The 18,242-nt window shown below is 41.3% G+C and overlaps 2 protein-coding genes across 6 annotated transcripts in view; both read right to left on the bottom strand.

Annotated features, from left to right (window-relative positions):
- igf1ra (insulin-like growth factor 1a receptor) overlaps nt 1-6,782 on the bottom strand; it is an 82,208-nt gene extending 75,426 nt beyond the window's left edge. For all 4 annotated transcript variants that reach the window (XM_040132670.1, XM_040132671.1, XM_040132672.1 and 1 more), the window contains exons 1-2: nt 6,727-6,782; nt 2,376-2,488 (exon numbers count right to left, since the gene is read on the bottom strand). In XM_040132670.1, the coding sequence (XP_039988604.1) occupies nt 2,376-2,488; nt 6,727-6,728 (115 nt within the window). In that variant the 5' untranslated portion in view covers nt 6,729-6,782. The remainder of the gene's footprint in view (nt 1-2,375; nt 2,489-6,726) is intronic.
- A 570-nt stretch (nt 6,783-7,352) lies between these two features.
- Nucleotides 7,353-16,648, bottom strand: LOC120793743 (high affinity choline transporter 1-like). 2 transcript variants are annotated; one of them, XM_040134069.1, is made up of 9 exons: nt 16,572-16,648; nt 12,825-13,014; nt 12,582-12,695; nt 10,867-11,022; nt 10,591-10,739; nt 10,222-10,368; nt 9,281-9,434; nt 8,658-8,875; nt 7,353-8,557 (listed from the first exon to the last, which is right to left on the bottom strand). In XM_040134069.1, exons 2-9 carry the CDS (start codon nt 13,006-13,008, stop codon nt 8,042-8,044), a joined length of 1,638 nt encoding a protein of 545 aa, XP_039990003.1. In that variant the 5' UTR covers nt 13,009-13,014; nt 16,572-16,648; the 3' UTR covers nt 7,353-8,041. The 2 variants fall into 2 exon arrangements, with proteins under 2 accessions (XP_039990003.1, XP_039990004.1); XM_040134070.1 differs by lacking the exon at nt 16,572-16,648 and adding an exon at nt 13,866-13,917.
- Between the last annotated feature and the right edge of the window lie 1,594 nt (nt 16,649-18,242).

Genomic DNA, 18,242 nt, shown 5'->3' with positions numbered 1-18,242 from the left:
GTTTACTGTGGTGAGAGTTAAAAGGGAGCTTAATTACATTTTATTGGTGTGGACAGATTATCAAAACGAACAGAGCAGAAAAGTTTTCAACGGCTAATGGAGCTCTTGGATATCTGTGATTTTCCACTAAGTGATGGCAGAAGCTGGAAATTCTGACCCTACACCGCCCAGTGAAGTAAACATCATACACAAGGGATAAACTGGTCAAACTCATCCCTCTCTTGATATTCACCGCAGGCATTGTCTCTGAACTCTTTGTTCTGGATGGTATTATACACCACAGAGCGTCAAGATCAGAGAGCGACCACTTGTCTCCCAGCCCCCAACTGCGTTCACGGGTGTCTCACTGAGCTAAGAGGGGAGCACAGAAACGCAGACCCACATTGGCTGTGGTCGGAGCACTGGTCAATAGGACTGAACTATGTTGTTTTTTTTCCTTCTATTTGAATGCTAATAGAGGTCAGTCTACATGTCTCCTTCCCATGTCAAGTTATCTCCACCATCCCACATATCCTCTCTGTAAACGGGCAAATTAGTATAATAGAAGTGACGTAAACGGCAAACATTCACTTATACACAAACAAATCAAGCCACACCACCCACGTTACACAGACACACAAGCACAGACTCTGGGCTCAAGTTGGAAAGATGCACCTGGATTGTTCTTGAAGTTTGCTGACCAGCAGGTAAACGAGCAACCTGTGGTGTTTGACTTGTCAAATGAACACACAAAATGTCTCCTACTTCAAAAGGACCATGACTTGGACGTAGTATTAGAGTGGAAGAGTCACAATTATTCCCAAAAATGCAACAAAGGAAACAATTTCAACTAAAACTCACTTTTATGGTTACGTAAACCACATTGCTGTCCCGGTTTAAATTACGAAACTTAATATAACTTATCATTTTTAAAAATACGTATGTTAAATATTTAGTTCACAAACAAAAAAAACATCAATTTGTCCAACATGGTGCTTAGAGTGTTTCCACTGAAAAGCCTAATACGTCATTGACAAGCAGTTACAGAAAATAATTCTGATAATTCTTGTATATTGTGTGTATATTAACTAATTATATATAGTTGTGTATATTAACTAATTAAAAGTGAGGAAACCCTCATTGATTCCCATTTGTTCTATTCTAGCAGTGGCTGCTCTTTTATCTGCAGTACTTTAGATAATACTGGATTACTTTAGATTAGAGCAGATAACTTTAAAACATGATCGTCAAAGCATTTATGAGCTGTTTTACATTTTAAACCGTAAAACAAAAAATGATCATACAATAAATACTTTGAAAAGTGGCAACATTTTAGGAAATTTCCTGAGAAAGAATTCAAAAATACAAACCCCTCTTTTAGGTTGGATAAATCACTCAAAAGGAAAGCCTGACATAGAAAATAAAACTTTCTAAATTGAAAAAAAAAACCACCCTCCCCTTCTCCTCAGTGTTTGTTTAACAGGTTTATTTGTCTATATATTTTTCAAACCGTCCCCACAAAAGTGAAAAGTTGGTACGTTTCTCACAGCCTACATCATTTCTATAATTTCTAGTGTTTCATTTCCAGTGTCCGAGAGCCTGGTGTTAAGAGTGGATTGGAAACACACTTAAGTCCAGGTGCACCTCTATTTTAAGGTCTGCATTAATGAACTCTACATCGCTGTATACAGATTATCATGGGTAATTGTTACTGAAACAGGGACTAGAGATTAAACATCTCCAACAAATAGCTGATTTTTTTCCCCCATCATGATTATTATTTTTAATTAAGTATATTATTTGCCCACTGTTTATGTTATATATATATACATTTTTTTTTCTTTTCTATGACTGTATGGTCTTTTAAGAAGCAAAGGTTTGATTCAGGTTGTTCATGCGCAGCGACGCCAGACTACGAAATGCAAAATGGCCACATGGTCGTAGTAACCTTCAGCTCTGGTCCCCGGACTCATCCTCTGCTTTCTGGATGCCTACTGTGAAGGGAATGTGCCCAGCGTCTTTCCCTGTTTGTAACAAACGCCGCTGCTTCATCGAATGAGGGGGACACTGTTTAGAATAGAGTAGGTTTTTGGTTAAGCTACCGGCGGCAGCTGTACCACATGGTCTTCTGCAGCTAATGTAAGTAACAGGCATACGTGGGTGTGCTATAAACTCACTAGGTTTGTCCTATTAAATCACTAAGTTCTAACACAACAGGTATTGTAGTTATTAAAAAAAAAAAAAAAAGCAAACAAATACATTTTAAACGTTTAACATCATTCCCCACCAGTCAGCAAAAGACTGCTTTACAAGAGGTGAAACACTTTACTTTATGTATTAAGGCCTTCCAATGTTTAACCAATAAACTTTAACAAAATGTTACAATAAATACTTACTCTCTCCATATGTGGACCATATGCAGATAGAGTAGACAGACAGCATCAGACCCCAAAACAAGGTCGGGCTACCCATCGGTGAGTCAGATCCCATGTTCCTGAACATCATTCTCCTTTCCAAAAAATTAAAAATTTAAAAAATTAAAAAAAAAAAAAAAAAAAAGGGGGGGGCAGGGGCAAGAGTGAAATAAAATAGCGTTGCAGACGCCAGCTTCTAAAAAGAGAACCTTAATATGAAGGAAGAGGGGGGGAAATAAATGCGTCTGTAGCCCCAAAGGCTGCTCTGAACGGTAGCCTGCAAATGCGTGGTTGCTCCTCTACCAGGACTTGCTCAAAAAAAAAAAAAAATAAGAAGAAGAAGAAATGTGTAGAATTTGTTTTGACAGAAAACAAAAAAATATACACTACAACAGTCTGCTATTTTTGCCCATCACAGGATACTTTGACGTCGGCTGGTATGGCACACATGCCAGTGATATGACCGGATAAATGATGGTAATCCCCATCTTCAGTCTCCATCTCCCGAAAACAGCAGTGCGCGCACAGTGCGATCGGGCCTGGGAATACGCAATGAAAATATCAGACTAAATGTTATTATTAGTCGCCTCCGCCACCATAATAAATTAACGCCAGTGTCGCTCGCAAGAATCCCCCCGTGTCAATGGCCGTGTATGAGGGGAGGAGGAGGAGGAGGAGGAGGAGGAGGGAGGAGGGGGGGGGCAGAAAACACGTCCAGATCCACAGGGGTGGTGGCTGCGAGGTTGAAAAATGAATGAAAAACCCTTTTTCGCCTATGCCATTCAGCCAGCTCGGGCTCTCGATCCCTACCGAGCAGTCCTGGCCCGCAGACAGAAGTCGTTTTTTAAACCAATTTTCCAGCTCCTCGGGTCGGACTTATCTCCGCCGTCAGTCGGGATTTGCAGCTGAAAGAAAATACCAGACTTGTGCCACGCAAGAGAATGGGTCTCCAGCTCTCCAGCTAGACGACCTCGGCTGGGGTGGGAGGGAGAAATATGTCCAAGGAGTTGCCCTTCAGGCGTGTTTTCTTGTTTTGCCTTGAATCCTCACAAACAAAGAGGGAGGGGGGGGGAAACACAAACTCCCCGTTGCGCGTACACCCGGCGGCTGAAATCCTACGGCTCGCCCTCGGCTAAGGCTGGCTGTGGGTCCTCCGCTCCTCCGTGGAATCTCTGCTGTAAACAAGAGTCGGCTTCTCTCACACAGAAACACATAGTGCTACAGATAAGGTGGCCGGGAGGAGGGCGGAAGAGCCGGAGTGGATTCGGACCCAGGGATTCTCAAAAAAAAAAAAAAAAAAGCCCACACGACTCCGAAAACAAGACGCGCATACGACGCCAGCCCCCCCCCCCACACACACACACACACGCACACGCGCACAATGGGTGTGTCTTGGAGCATGTTGGTGTAGTTTTGTTCCAAGTTATAAAACCTACCGTCAATTTACCACTAGCAGAGGCTAAATGGATGGATCCCGTTTCTGGAGCAGAGATGCACTTGGTCTCATGTATCAGTAGTTCCAGTTGTTGGACCACAGGCAGTTTCTCAGAGTTTGGTGGAAGAGACCACGGCTGTACAGTGTATCACAATTTTCTCTGCATCTCCTCACCCATTTGAGTTACATCTCTTGTACCGGTGGTTCTCGACCTGGGCGTCGGGACCCCCACGAGGGGCTCGCACTGTTGATTACCTGGGGCCCCGCGTCGCCAGATTCCCAGTGTGCAAGCTGCAACGCGACATACTTTCCCCCTCACATGAATTCTGACACGCTCCAGAGGCCTTATCTGCGATCCACGCATGAGCATGCCCCACAGGACTTGCAAATTTCCTATCTGGAGTTTGTCAGCGACAGTCATTTGGGAACCATTTGCGACCCGCGTGTCAGCAAATCGCAAATCATTTTGCTGTGCAACTGGAACCCAGGCAGCAAACAAGCAAAACTAAATTCTAATATGCACTTTGTTAAACGGTGCGGGGGCCCCGAAGGCACAGTGTTGTCTGTCAGGCAGTAACTGAAATGTACAGGTCTGGGTACACTTGCTAAGGCAGCTCATGTAATTTTACCTCATATCGAGATCTTGTAGAGGGGCCCTGTGTCGAAATGTAGAAAAGTAATATCATTAATATTTTAGTTTATATTACGTGGTTCATATTCTTACACAGACTTGTGTTTTAATGAAAGCATCCACCACTCACTGACATACGGCAGACCAGTGCATTGTTGGTATTCCAGTACTGGTATGCTGTCCGGTTTCTGGGACTCTGGGTTAAATGTGTTGGGGAAGCATGTGAGGGGGCCAGTGGGGCCCTCGTAGCCAATAAATTAGTCCCCAGTTTTCCAAAAAATTCTAAACTTTTCAAATTGAGAGGTTTCGGCTTGTTGGGACAGAGGTATGTTACACAAACAAAGGTGGAGAGATGTTACACGCCGTCCCACTGTAGCAAGTTAGTCCAAAATCCATTAACTCTATCAAGACCATGCTATCTATGATTCATTTTTCCCGTTCACTGTTGACTGAATAACTCTGTGTTTGAGAGAGGTAAACCATTAGCTTGTTTATGATGAATGTGACAGTTTAACTCTAAAGAATTTGGACCTGATTTGTTGTCCACACACAGTATTACTCATTATCCTTTCAAACGAGCACATTTAAGAAAACACATCTAAGAAAAAAGCATCAACAAGAAACAAAACATGTACTCGATAATAATTTAGTTTGAACAGAATTGTATTATATGTTAAGATTTTATGTTCATGTGAGACACGGGTAGTAAAGTTAAGGAGGGAACAAAATAAGTAACAAATCTATTGAATGAGTAAACATGATTAGTGTTGCTGTAATGTTGCTGTTAAACTTCGGGGGGAAAGACATTACACAGCACCAGTGTGGATTAGACAAACTGTGGAGTTAACCCCCAGATAACTGCTAAAAACAGGTGGCTGCAGGTGATGAAATGAACTTTGAATTATTATTGAGCTATTTATTTCATATTGTGTGTGCATGTGATTTGTATCTCTCTGGGGCAACTGTGCATCGTTTCTGAGTCTCTTCACGCAGAATTAGCGAGGACAGGGCTCGACCTTTAGTGTTTATTACTTTTAAAACTGTAGATACCTCTTGCAAATCATTAAGATGAACTCAGCTTTGCCTGAGATGAAATCAGTTTTGACATGATCTCAAATGGGGATGTTTTTTTTTTTTTCCGGTAGACTATCTGCTTCGGCACAAAGTGTAAAATAGTTAATTCAATTTAATGGTGTTTTAACAACAAATGGAAATCTATCATTACTCTAACCATAAAATCACTTTTAAGTCACTGCAGTATTTAGGGGGAAATAACTTCACCCCCTTTTTTGTTGTTGTTGGTTTTTGGTTGTGTTTGTGTTTTTTTTTTTTTTTTTTTTAATTTAGACTATAGGACCTCTTGCCTCTGGAGTGACTGGGACTACGGTCAAGCCCTCCATACCATGAAGCCTATTCGGTGCACTGAAGCTCCGCCATAGGTTAAACTCAACACCATCGTCACAGGCCCCGAGTAAAATCTGACATGGAGCTTTATTCAGGCGAGGACTGCCGGCGCTGCCTTCATCGTTCATTCATCCCGAACATGCAGCAAGAGACAGCGCACTGTGCGGTGGGCGTCGCTATTCTCTCTGAGGCTCCTTCGATCCGGGACGCAAGTTTCTAATGTCACTGTCCAAGAATCACATTATAACAGGCCATGCCGATTGGAGCTGATTGGAAATGTCCAAGTCTTTTCTTTCTTATGAGTTTTTTTTTTTTTTTAGTTCTTATCCTACAAAATTAGCTTATCACATTATCTTTCAAACTCACCCGAATATTTATTATCCTCACCGTTTTTTATTTAAAAAAAAAAAAAAAAAAACGACTTTAAAATGTGTCATTGTAATGAACCTACATTTCAATCGGGAAATTGAGGCGGTGCTAGGATTCTGACAAAACCCATAACAAATACTTCATCATTTAAATTGGATAAATGACTCGGTGAATTCTCCTAAAACGACCTTCTGTGTGTCGGTAAATATCAATGAATTTAAAACACATTTAAAGAAATGTTGATATGCTCGTTTCTCATATTAATTTCGTTTTAAATGTTTCCAGAAAATATAACAGAAAAGAATTATATCACTTCAGACGAGTCCGTTTATTTGGACTTTTACACATGATGCTTTCGAGACTTAAAGATTTGGCCTAAACCTAGTAAATACTTTGTTCGACGACAGACGGCGCAAATACGCGGTGTCCGAGACATGATTTGCGTGGTGTAAATAAAAAGAAGTTTAGTTTAAGCTGGGTTAGGTAATACTCACATTTGCGCTATAAAGTCATCAAACGTGAGCTGTGCGGGGGAAGTCTTCCCGGGGCATTGTTGGGCTGAAGTGCGCGGCACAGCAAGTATAAGAAACAAAAATAGCATCTCCCCGCGTGGTAAAGATGGAAGTAAATTCTGTGGAACCATTATTATTATTATTATCGTTGTTATTGTTGTATTTTTATACAGCTGTTTTGTGGATTTTGAGGTTTGTTTATTTAAAATTTGTTTGTTGTTGTCTTTTTCTTTTCTTTTTTTTTTCTGAAACCACCACCTTGTGAGATTCACTCCGGCTCAGGCTGTTTACGACCTTTCAGTGTTGAGGTGTCGCCCTCTGCTGCTCCAAATGCTGCCCTGCAGACGAACTGTAGGTGTTGTATACTGTATGTTAAGTATTATTGGTGCCTAAAGTCGTTGGAGCATAGAGTCAGATCATTGCTCTAAAGGCAACAAAGGCAAATACTTTTAGGTGGTGTAATTAAATGCTGTTTGTGACAAAAGGTCATATACGTAAAGTAGCAAAACGTGGCATTTTACTCTTTGCACACTAATTTAAATATTATTTACCGTATGTAGCTTTCACACACACAGACAGAAAGACACAGATTCCATCAGATGCAAAGATCAGAGACATATATCTTTTTTTATGAACACTTGCAATCACAAACCATCTAAAAACAATAAGCACAATTGTATATCTTGATGGTCCTTCATTGACCGTCCTTTAAAAAGTAAAATTATAGTGAACACTTCTACCTCCTGCTAGACTGTTTGTTTCTGAGGAACACTCGGCCCCAACGTCTCAAATATTGCATCTCCAATAGCATTCAAGCATTGTCCCATGATTGCTTATTAAATGCACGGAGGAAAAACCACTTCTGAGAACGTATGACAATGGTTAACGATTACACAAATTAAAGAACACCATCTGGGAAGATTTTAACGTACTGAAAAGGTTTGAGTGTAGAACACTAAATTGAGAAACTATGGAAATTTTTGTGTTACCTGTGATGAACAACCAAGGAAAGAGGGTCACTTTAAGAGGATTACGACCAGGCCAATAAAATGAATTCTGACACTAAGACCAGAATTCCAAGCTCTTCATATGCGGCCTTAATCCTGTTCTGTTAAACCCACCAAGTCTCAACTCCCTCCCTGAATCAGTTTGGTGCATGTAAAGCATATATAAACACATGTGGTATACAGTGCATGTAAGATTGTGAATAAAGAGATGAGGTGAGGATGAGATTGGTAGGAATTTGCATAAAAACAGGTTTGGGTATACTTTGGCTGAGGTTGTACTGAAGTTAAGCCTAAAATTTTGTATTGAGGATACTGTTATTCTCCTCACGAGGTACAGGTACTTCCCCCGCCTCTGGTTCTTTTTTCTCTTCAAAAACCCCCAGTAAATCCCAGGACTGAGGAAATAGTTGGCGACAGAAGCCTAGCTCCACCAGCCAGGACACTGTAATAATACATATCGCAGAAGAAAGCATGGCCAGAGTCCTGTAGGGAAAGTACTGTGTGATAACTCCGTTCTCCTCCCTCCAGCCAGGATACAGGAGGAGAGGAGGGATCCCGAGCAATGGCTCCCCGCTCAGCCCACGCAGCAGAAGCCCAACGATGTAGCCGCTGATAGCACCGTAGATATTAGCATAGCGGAGGTGCAGCACGCAGACGAGCTGTGGGAAGATCACGCAGTAGAGGAGGTCCCCGCTCACTAGCCAGAAGGAAAACACACTGTCATCACCAAAGGCCAGGCATGTTCCTGCCAGGCCCACCAGCAGCACGCTAACACGGATCACCCACTGCAGCTCCCGCTCCGAGGCCTGCAGGGAGAGGGAGGGACGGGACAATAAAGATGGGGTTACTTTGCTTAATGCTGAACCAAACACACAGACACACACGCACACACACTCACAGACACACCTGCTTCCTCAAAGTCGTCTTGTAAATGTTTTGTGTAAACATGGATGCTGAGGACAGCAGCACAGAGTCCATGGAGGACATAACTGCTGCAGCCACAGAACCAATGCCTAACACTGATACCCAGGTGGGTGTGAGGTACTGCAGGGCCAGCGGCAGGATCTTCCCTGCCTCCCCTCGTTCGAAAGGAGGGGGTAGACCATACGCTGTCTGGTTCCAGTCTTAGAGAAAAGGAAAGGAAGAGAGAGGAGGAAATACAGAGGTAGAGAAAGAGACAGACAGGTGCGAGAGGAAAAGAAATAATGGGGGGGAGAAGTGTTTTAAGATTATGGCGATGGTGTCAAAAAAACGAAAATAAAAACTCAAAAAAACTCAAGTACTGGGGAGAAGGAAGCAAAATGTCTGGCATACATTATGGCCCACCATAATCGGTATGATATTCTAACAATAACCACATCTGCAAATGCTCACAGGAACTTCTCACACACACATACAAACACAATCAAGATTATATCATCCCACGCCTTTCATCATGGTAGTGGGACCTAACTTTTAGAGCACTTTGTCTAACCGTAAACATATACGAATGCACTGTGTGTGTACTGAGTGTTTACATTCATGTGTACCTGCAGAGGCAGCCACTGCTCCAATGACCAATGAGGGGATTCCCATAATAAAAACTGTCCCAGCAGCAGCAAAACAGGTGACCTGAGCCTGAGCAGAGGAGGATGCAGAGAGGATCCTCTGGTATAGAGCTTGATAGGCCAGTCCCCCTAAAGCCTGCACCATACACATGCATGCACAGAAAAAACACGAGCTTTGTCATTGAACTTGGCAGTTCATGCAGTTCATCGAAATATAGACCTTTCTCACAGCAGACCGTTTGGTCAAACACAGATTTATCTAATAACAATAATAATAATACGTATAATAAGTATTATATTTAGGTATGATTTCCAATTCGCTTCCTTATGCTCAGGTGTCGTAGTGTTGTTCATGCAGGCTCACAGTCACACTGTCATGACTTACTGGAACCCTTGACTACAGCAGAGCCATCACTGTTATCAGTAACACCTTTGCCTTTCCTACTAATTCGTCAAATTGTCTGTTGTGAAAAAGGTCTGTTAACTAGAGGCACAGGTTTTGCAAACAGCTGATTCCACTTTTGGTATTTACATTTACACAGTTAATACAATCCCGTTCATTTTCAACATCACCGTGTGCCTGACCACGGCTGTAACTAATCAGCTGCCAGCAGATACAAAGACTCAAGACAAAGTAGCATGTGTTATGGCAAGTCATACAGGTAAATACTGACAATTTTGTTGCACATAAATAACTCTAACATATAACATGTTGTTTTTCTGTGACATTTTGGTAAATTTTGTCCAGAATTTCCCGACTGAAAAGCTCCAATGATGAATTACAGGATTTCCTAAATGTATGGGAAGACTATACTAGAGGTACGCTATGTGGCTGCATGTGTGAAATGATACATCTAAGGAAGTGGGGCTTCACCTAACTCCATTACACACAGGGTGATACAAAATAAATTTTAAAATCTAACCAATAACAGCATCTCATCCGCCCATTTCCCCGCATCCATCAGCTTCAGCTCTCCTATCCACGAGTTGCCACTTGTTTGGTTAAGGTGGGTTGTTTGTGAGAAGTCAGAAACTGCAGGACTGAGTATCATAAAGGGAATACAGAGCCACTGAAACAGAGGGGAAAAAACAGCAGTTAGAGCAAAACTGGGAACAAGGCATCTATTGAACTCCTCAAATTTCTGAATGAATGTATTTATCTGTCTCATTTAAGTCCCTTTATTTCTGATGCCTTTCCCTCACCCTCCTCCCTCTCTTCTGTCATTTCTATCACTCAGTACTTTATTGCACTCCCTCTATACTTCTCTCCCTCTTTGTGTCCTGTTTCTCACCATGCTGACAAAGATGAAGGAAAGCTGGATGATATCAGTATATGCAACAGAGTAGAGACCCCCTAGAAATGTATAGATGATGGAGACAGCTGCCGATATAACGATGGAGAGGGCAGACGACAACCCCAGAATTATGCTCATCGTTCCTCCTGGATATCACACAGAAAATTAAATCAGATGTGGTCAACAAAAAAGTAATGTGATGGATTATGGCAGAACCATACTGTTAAGATTTCATGTAAAAGTTGTCACATAAAAGCACAAGGAGTTACTTACCCAGAGCAGCAAGGATGCAGGCAACCCATAAAATATCACTGACCAAAGCAGGAAGCAGTAAGGTCGTGGTGAACATGTTGCCATAACGATGCTGAAACGGATCCAACATGGTCACGTAGCGCTTTGACCTCATAGGTTTCGCAAAAAACAATCCTCCTTAAGATACAGAGTGTACAAAGAAAATAAAACAATTGTTCTTTCAGAAAAATAATCAGATGATTTAAAGTTTATGATGAAACAGTTTTTGAATTAATCACTTAGTTGTTCAAAGGAAAATCAATCAGCAACAGTTTCTGTTTAACAACGTAGCAGGTCATTTTTTAAGCAAGAACAGCAATAATTCACTGGTTTCAGATTCATAACTGTGACTATTTTTTGTTTTTCTTAATCTTCTATGATACATAACTGAATCTCTTTTGGCTTTGGACTATTGGCCGGACAAAAGCAAGACATCTGAAGACATCAGCATGGCCTCTGGGAACTTGTGACGAGTATTTTTACCTAATGACTGACATTTTACAGACCAAATCATTGATGAAGACTAGAACGGCACTCAGTTGAGTGCATGCCACCGCGGAGGCCAAATATTGACAAAAGCACCGAACGATGCCCTTTTGTGTCATATGATAGCTTAATGTACATTGTATGCCCTGCACTGGCTAGAATAAGGCGCACTCTGTGCCTGTGAGTTATTTGGCATGGTTATAGTATCTGCTGATTTATAGTTTCTGCCACTAACTTGAACGAGTGCAATACGAGTGCAGTGGACCGTATATGTTATATAATTTGAGTGAGTTTGTTTATTCCCGTATGTGAAGAAGGTAAATTAGTTCTATTGCTTGGCAGATAACCACTTCAACTGGACTCTGCCTGAGTCTCAGTCAACTACCTTTAGGTGTACTTGACATCTTGTCCAGCACATGGTGGGATAAAGGAAAGCCCACAGCACCACTAAAGAATGGTAACCAGGTAAAGAGCATTAAAAGTAGAAATCATGTGCCTTGCTTTGGATGCACTTCTGCTGAATGCAGAGTTACCAAGGCTGCTGTATCGCTGTAAAAAAAAAAAAAAAAAAAGCTTCTGTCTTTTACCTGTCCCACGTGAACTGACATCTACTTCATCAGATTTTTTTTTGTGATCTTCAGATTAGTCTGAGGTCTGATGAGCAGTGTGTGAAGTTGTGGCAATAGCCTACATATGTATTTAAAACTAAATTCAACTCTCACTTCTGAATATAGCCTTTGGTTATCCGCACACGCTTTCTGTCTGCCGGAAATCTTTATTTGCAGGTATCATTGCAGGTTGCCTACAAAACACAACTCTGCACTTTCAGTTCAGTGTGCGTGACACCTTGGTCGTCCAACATGTCATTGTGCAAATCACATCAATTATAGGTATCTATGCCCTGTAGGTTGTTTCTGCATGACTTTCGGTGTCCTCTTTACTAAACTATTGTTGAATAATATCAGCTAAACACAACATGCAGGCACATTCTAAAAAGCACGTGAAATGTCACATCTTGTGACACTTGTGTATGGCAAGACTAAAAATATAACACTAGCGTGCTACTACTTACCCAAAACAATAAAAAGCTCAATACATTTTTGGAGCAGTATAGTAATCATGTTTGTCATTTGTAAGTTTATGCAATAACTATGGCCTCTTCCTCTGCTGTATGACATTATACAGAAGATTCATGGCTTTCAGTTACTTACCCAAAACAAAATTGGCAAGATACGCAGGAGGCCCCATAGCCCAAATGAGACCTTGAGTAGGGGAATAAACAGCCTCAGCAGTTCCCATAATATAACCTCCACCAACCCATGTGGCTGAAAGCAAAACACAGAAAATAAGGGAAGCCTGGGTTAACAAACACAGAGAAAGGAGCATAGATCACACTGAATAAGGAACACATGTCAAGTGGTGCTAAATGACAGACATGAAAAGAAAGCTTCTACCTGTCATGGTGAAGACCCCAACTAGGACATTGATGTTGCGGCCACCGACAATGGTAACTTCGCTCTTGCGTCCAGCACATTTCTTCTCCACTTTCTTGGATTTTCGAGATGCCCAGACCCCAATTACCAGGATGACAATATAAAAAACCACCACAGCCACCAGTCCAGGGACATCCACTGCCATGATTATCTGATTACACAATGCACAGTCCATCAGTTGCACTGACTTATATCATATAAAACACAATAAGTATCTAAAATTATAAACAAAAGAGCAGCTGTTGCCTGTTCAACAGGAGCCAGAACATTGGGGCTCTGCTACAGCTCCCAATGAGAGTTAGTGCTATTGTCTTTTGCCATCTCCAGGAAGCACCACTGCATGAGGCGATAAGACCTTTTCAACTTGACCTTGACAGGTTGTGAATAGGCACCATCAGGGCCTGTCCTACTCATCCGCTATACAGTATACATATGTACAAACACTAACTGTATAACAGTGGTTGTCAAACTAGGGGGGGGGGTAAGGCATGATCTTTTTTTCCAGACATAGTGCTGTATAACTTCCTCTAGGATGCCAAGTGTCAGCAAAGCCTTAATGACTCTGATTCTCATTTGCAAAACCAGGGTTGTATCAGTGTACCAGTGATGCTCCACATAAATGAAAAGCATGTAGCCAAGGCCAGGCAACCATCGAGGACTCTGATGTCATGTCCTCTGTAATTTTTCAAGGAATCTGGGTTTTTAGCAGCCTGCAGGGAGTTTGGATTCTTCACTTATAGTCCTGGTTAAAGTTATTGGCACCCCTGAACTTTAAGTGCAGAATTTAAAATATCTTTAGAATTTACAATATCTGATATTAACCAATTTTTTATAATCAGAACATTTATTAAAATGTCCAAAGTTACTGAACAACAACAAAATGCTTTCATATAGCAAAATAAAAAATACAGACATAAAATGTGTGCTTGAAACAATTATTGGCACCTTTTAAATTACTATAATTTAGTTCCTGAAACAAAATACAAAACAAATAAGACTCACCTGTGCTTAATTTTCAGTGTTCACATGACCTGAAGGGGCTGATTGTTTCCAGTTTCTTTTTCACAATGGTGAAGACAAGAGAGCTGTCTGAGGGCCTCAGAAATGCTATAATCAAAAAACATAATAATTCCAAAGGCTACAAGGCAATCGGTAAAGATCTTGAAATCCCTATTTCAACAGTTCCTAATGTTATCGAGAAGTTTCACAGTTAAGTCTAAATCCCACTGAAAACCTTTGGATAGAGTTGAAATTTGCATTTGCAAAAAGGACTCCTGCAAACTTACAAGAGCTTGAACGCAATGGAAGAGTGGCAGAAACTAGGAGCAGACAGGTACACGAAGCTTCTAGATGGCTACTGGAAACGTTTAGAGGCTGCCATTGTTGCCAAAGGTTCTGCAACCAAATATTAGTGAAGGCTGCCAAAAACTGTGTCTGGGGTACATTTTTTGTTTGTATTTTTCCACTATTATGCAAGTTTTATTTTTTATTTTATTTTGTTCAGTAACCTTGGACCTTTTATTAAAATACTTTGAATCTATAACATTGGTTAATTTGCATTTATTTATGAAGATATTCTAAATTCTGTTCTTAAAATTCAGGGGTGCCAATAATTTTAATCAGGACTGTAAAAACCTATACATTTCTCAAAGCTTGTTCCAGTATTTTTCCATCCAGTATTTTTCCATGCAGTATTCCTCAATGAGGGCTGTTTTCCTAGTGGTGTGAGGGGGCTTTGAAACAGTACGTAAACGTTCAGCTTGGGAAATAGACTCATTTTAAATTGTTTATTTTAAATTAAGGGTCAACAATTTCCTTGTAAGTTCATTGGCAACTTCCTGGAAAGAGCTATGTAATCTAGTTCTAATTGTAGGGAATAAAGTTCAGACACATTTTAGTTTGAGTTCTGCGGTTGTTTATTCCCAGAAGAATTTCCTTGAAATAACTACTTCAGTTAAATAAGACTTTAACTTTAAATAAGAGCAGTTAACTGTGAAACATTCTAAATAATTTAATAATGTTATCACTAAGGTGATTTAGTTTTAATTCTTATTAGCTTACTTAGTTTTTTTTCACTCATATTGTATACTCCTCTATTCAATAGATTGCCTAAGTAGTGTAAATTACCAGCAATGTATTATATGCCTTCTAGTTTTTTTTCAATAGTTAGTCCAAAACTGATGTTTAATTTCAATTAGGAGAGTGTATGAACACCAGAATGGTTTGTCATTGTAAAATATGATTAAGAGCTTCTGTAATAGCTTAATCAGTGCCAATCTTGGTAAAACCCTGATTAAATCTAGCATCACCGATTAATCCAAATTCCTCCGTCTGAGTTATCAGTAAGATATAGATGTGTATTTTCTAAAGTTTTGGTACATTTAATATCAGTTCAATCGGGGTGCTTTCACTGCAGTGGGCTAAATAAACAGTTTTACAATTATTTAGACCCTTTACTTAAGTAAAGTAGCAATATAACAATGTCAATTAATAATCCATTATAAGTAAGGGTCCTGTTACAAACATTCTGCGGTGCAAGTACCAAAGTATTACCAACAATACATGCTACTTGAAATATCAGAAGTAAAAGAACTCATTATGTGGGCAGAATGACCCCGTTTCAGAGCTGGATAATAGTTATAATATGGGATCATTATTGGTGTACTTTTGTGTAATAAGCATTTAATTGCTGAAGCTTGTGGAGGTGGAGCTGTTTTCCTTGATATACCGTTGGGTGTATCCAGTACAAAAATAGTACATTATATTTCATAAGCTTGACATGTGTTATGTGTGTAACATCAGCAATATAACTGTGGCTGTTGCGTAGATGCAGTAGAATGAAAAACGTACAGCGCTTCCCAAAATGCGGTGATGAAGAGGTATCCATAAAATGTGAACACTCAAGTAAAGTAAAAGAACCTCAGAAGAACTGTAGCTTTTGAAGTTACCGTACGTAATTTTCATTCCACCATTGATTAAAACCACCTTGACCACATTTCCTCGGGGCAGTTAGTGTGCGGGAACACTGCCGGGTGCACGATCTTTAAATATTTTTCTCCTCTGGGGAGAGGGAAGTTTTGAGCGGCGATTTGACGTCAGGGCAATCCGTTCTATAATAGAAAACAATAAATAACAAATAAACGCGCGAGTACCTTCGAAATCAACCTAAAAAAAAAAACCTAGAGACCTAGAGAAGAGTCTTCAGGGATCGTCTCTCCATCATCTGGACCCGGGGACTACCGTGCATAGGTATTTCCCAGGGCGTCTCTGTGTTCCAGGCTGAATCGTGTTGTTTCTCATAAATAACTGACGATGGAAAGAAAGGGCAGACGCCACAGAGACGTAATTCTTCTGAGCAGGACATCATCCTCGGTGGCTGCGTAGCAATAAATTGTTATCTATATGGCTGTCAGTGTGTCTGTGTGTGTGTAATATTGGCTTGATGTGGTACAGAAGGGGCTGAGACATCCTCGCCTGTTCTCACATTCACATTTAAATTAAAAGGCAGCTGCATGCTATATCCGGTAGTAGCAAACATTTAGCTAACGTTATGTTTTAAGCGTTATAAACCGTAGTTAATATCCAAATTCTAACACAGCCCCAATAAGTCGAATGGATACAATTTTTTTTTTTTTTTAAATATACAATGGCCGAGATTAAAGATGAGACTATACATTTTACACCCGTGCGGTGGCTAACGCAACGTACCTTATGCAGTCTCGAACTCCTGTCCGCCACACATCTGCTGCCTCCGCTGAGGCACGGTGCTATACTGTGTAACGCTCGCTAGTCACTTCTTCTCTATTGTTGTCTCCCCCTGAAACGTGACTCCTGGGGTCGCGTTCAGCGCCACCAAAACGTACGAAGGCGTTTCTAACGGCCCGGTACGGGAATACATCGGACGCGCTGTGTGCAAACGGCGGCTAGTTTTCTTCGTGCTGCAGTGTCGCCCACAAACAATCTCGGGATGGCATCTCCGTCGGAAATGTCACGGATTTGAAATTCTGTGGAGAAACGTTGCAAAAGCGGTGGAGTTGAAACGTTTTCACTTGAACGCATCGTGAACAGGAAGCCGTAATAGCTGGGGGCCTTTTATATGACAGATTATAAAAAGTTAATGACTTCAAAGATTTTTTTTTTTTTTTTTTTTTTTAAGATAAAAAACTGATATTTCAAACAGTGATTGGCCACGTGGTCCTCGCCAGCATGTGGAAAAACACTGTCACGTCCACTTCAAACCCTTTATGCTACGATGTTCACTACTGTGTTTACTGGGATGCAGACGCAAAATTCCCGGAAGACAATGCCACTTGAGCGGTTAGTTATGAAACAGTGGCGGTTGTATGGTGTAATTCTTGCACGATTTCTACGAGAATGTGAATAGGGAGAGACAGGCGGACTATTTCCGTTGAGCACCTGTCACACTGCCACAGACCTCGATCGCCCGTGTTAGAGCGTTTTGCCCTGTTGGGTTGATTAAAGCGCACCAACGGACAAAAGAGAAAGTAAAAAAAAAAAAGGTCGACTCGATAAAAGATCTATGAATCAGAGTAACCCGGGACCGCTCATCGTCGCACCTAGCCGACTTCGTCAGACAGAGAAGAGGATGCTGACTTTCTTTTACATAACATGCTGGTGTTACAATCAAAGCTCAGGTTACTATCACTTGTAGGACCCGGCGATTTCAATATGCTGGCCATTAACTTTAGCGCTCACAGGGTTGGGGTCATGGCGTCAAAAATCAAGACACGCATCCTCGGTCTTTGGCATGTTTCACTTCAAAACAGGGCGTCTTGAAACAATCTTGGGGGGGGGTCTTTTGCCGGGCCCTCCGGACGCTCGCTCCCCCCACCTCCGGCGGGCTCGCTAGAACCGCGTCAACGGCAAACTGTGTCCAGGAGACACAGGAGAGAGGGAGAGGACGCAGCCCCGCCGCGGGGGAGCCGGTCGATGTTGAAGTTAGCCCAGAGGAATGTGCATCCACTCTCACCCTCTGAGATCTGTTGGCGGGGAAGTCCAAGGTGTTAATGTCTGACCGAAAAGCGCCCAACGAGCCTCTGCGCCAGCAGGTAAGGCTGTATGGTGATGAAGAATGGTTGATTTTTAATCGACGTTTCCAAAGGCTTCGTAACTAAGGACATATTCTTATAATGACTGAAAAAAGGGGCCCGTTTGATCAGAACAGCGGGGCAGCATACGGCTTCCAGTGCGATCAGGGCCGGGGCTTGTTCTAGCTTTACAATGTCTAAAAGTATTCGCAACACTTCATACGGAAAAGGAAGAGACAGATTGACTGGAGCTCCTTAGTAGACTTGAGTCTTGAATTAAACATCTTAAACTCCTGAGCCAGAGCCAGTTCTGATTAAAAGCCTTCGAAAG

This window comes from Xiphias gladius, chromosome 8, assembly GCF_016859285.1.
Source record: "Xiphias gladius isolate SHS-SW01 ecotype Sanya breed wild chromosome 8, ASM1685928v1, whole genome shotgun sequence".
Lineage (NCBI taxonomy): Eukaryota > Metazoa > Chordata > Actinopteri > Istiophoriformes > Xiphiidae > Xiphias > Xiphias gladius.
The sequence above is the reverse complement of the archived record's forward strand: the minus strand, read 5'-3'. Positions and strand labels throughout refer to the sequence as shown.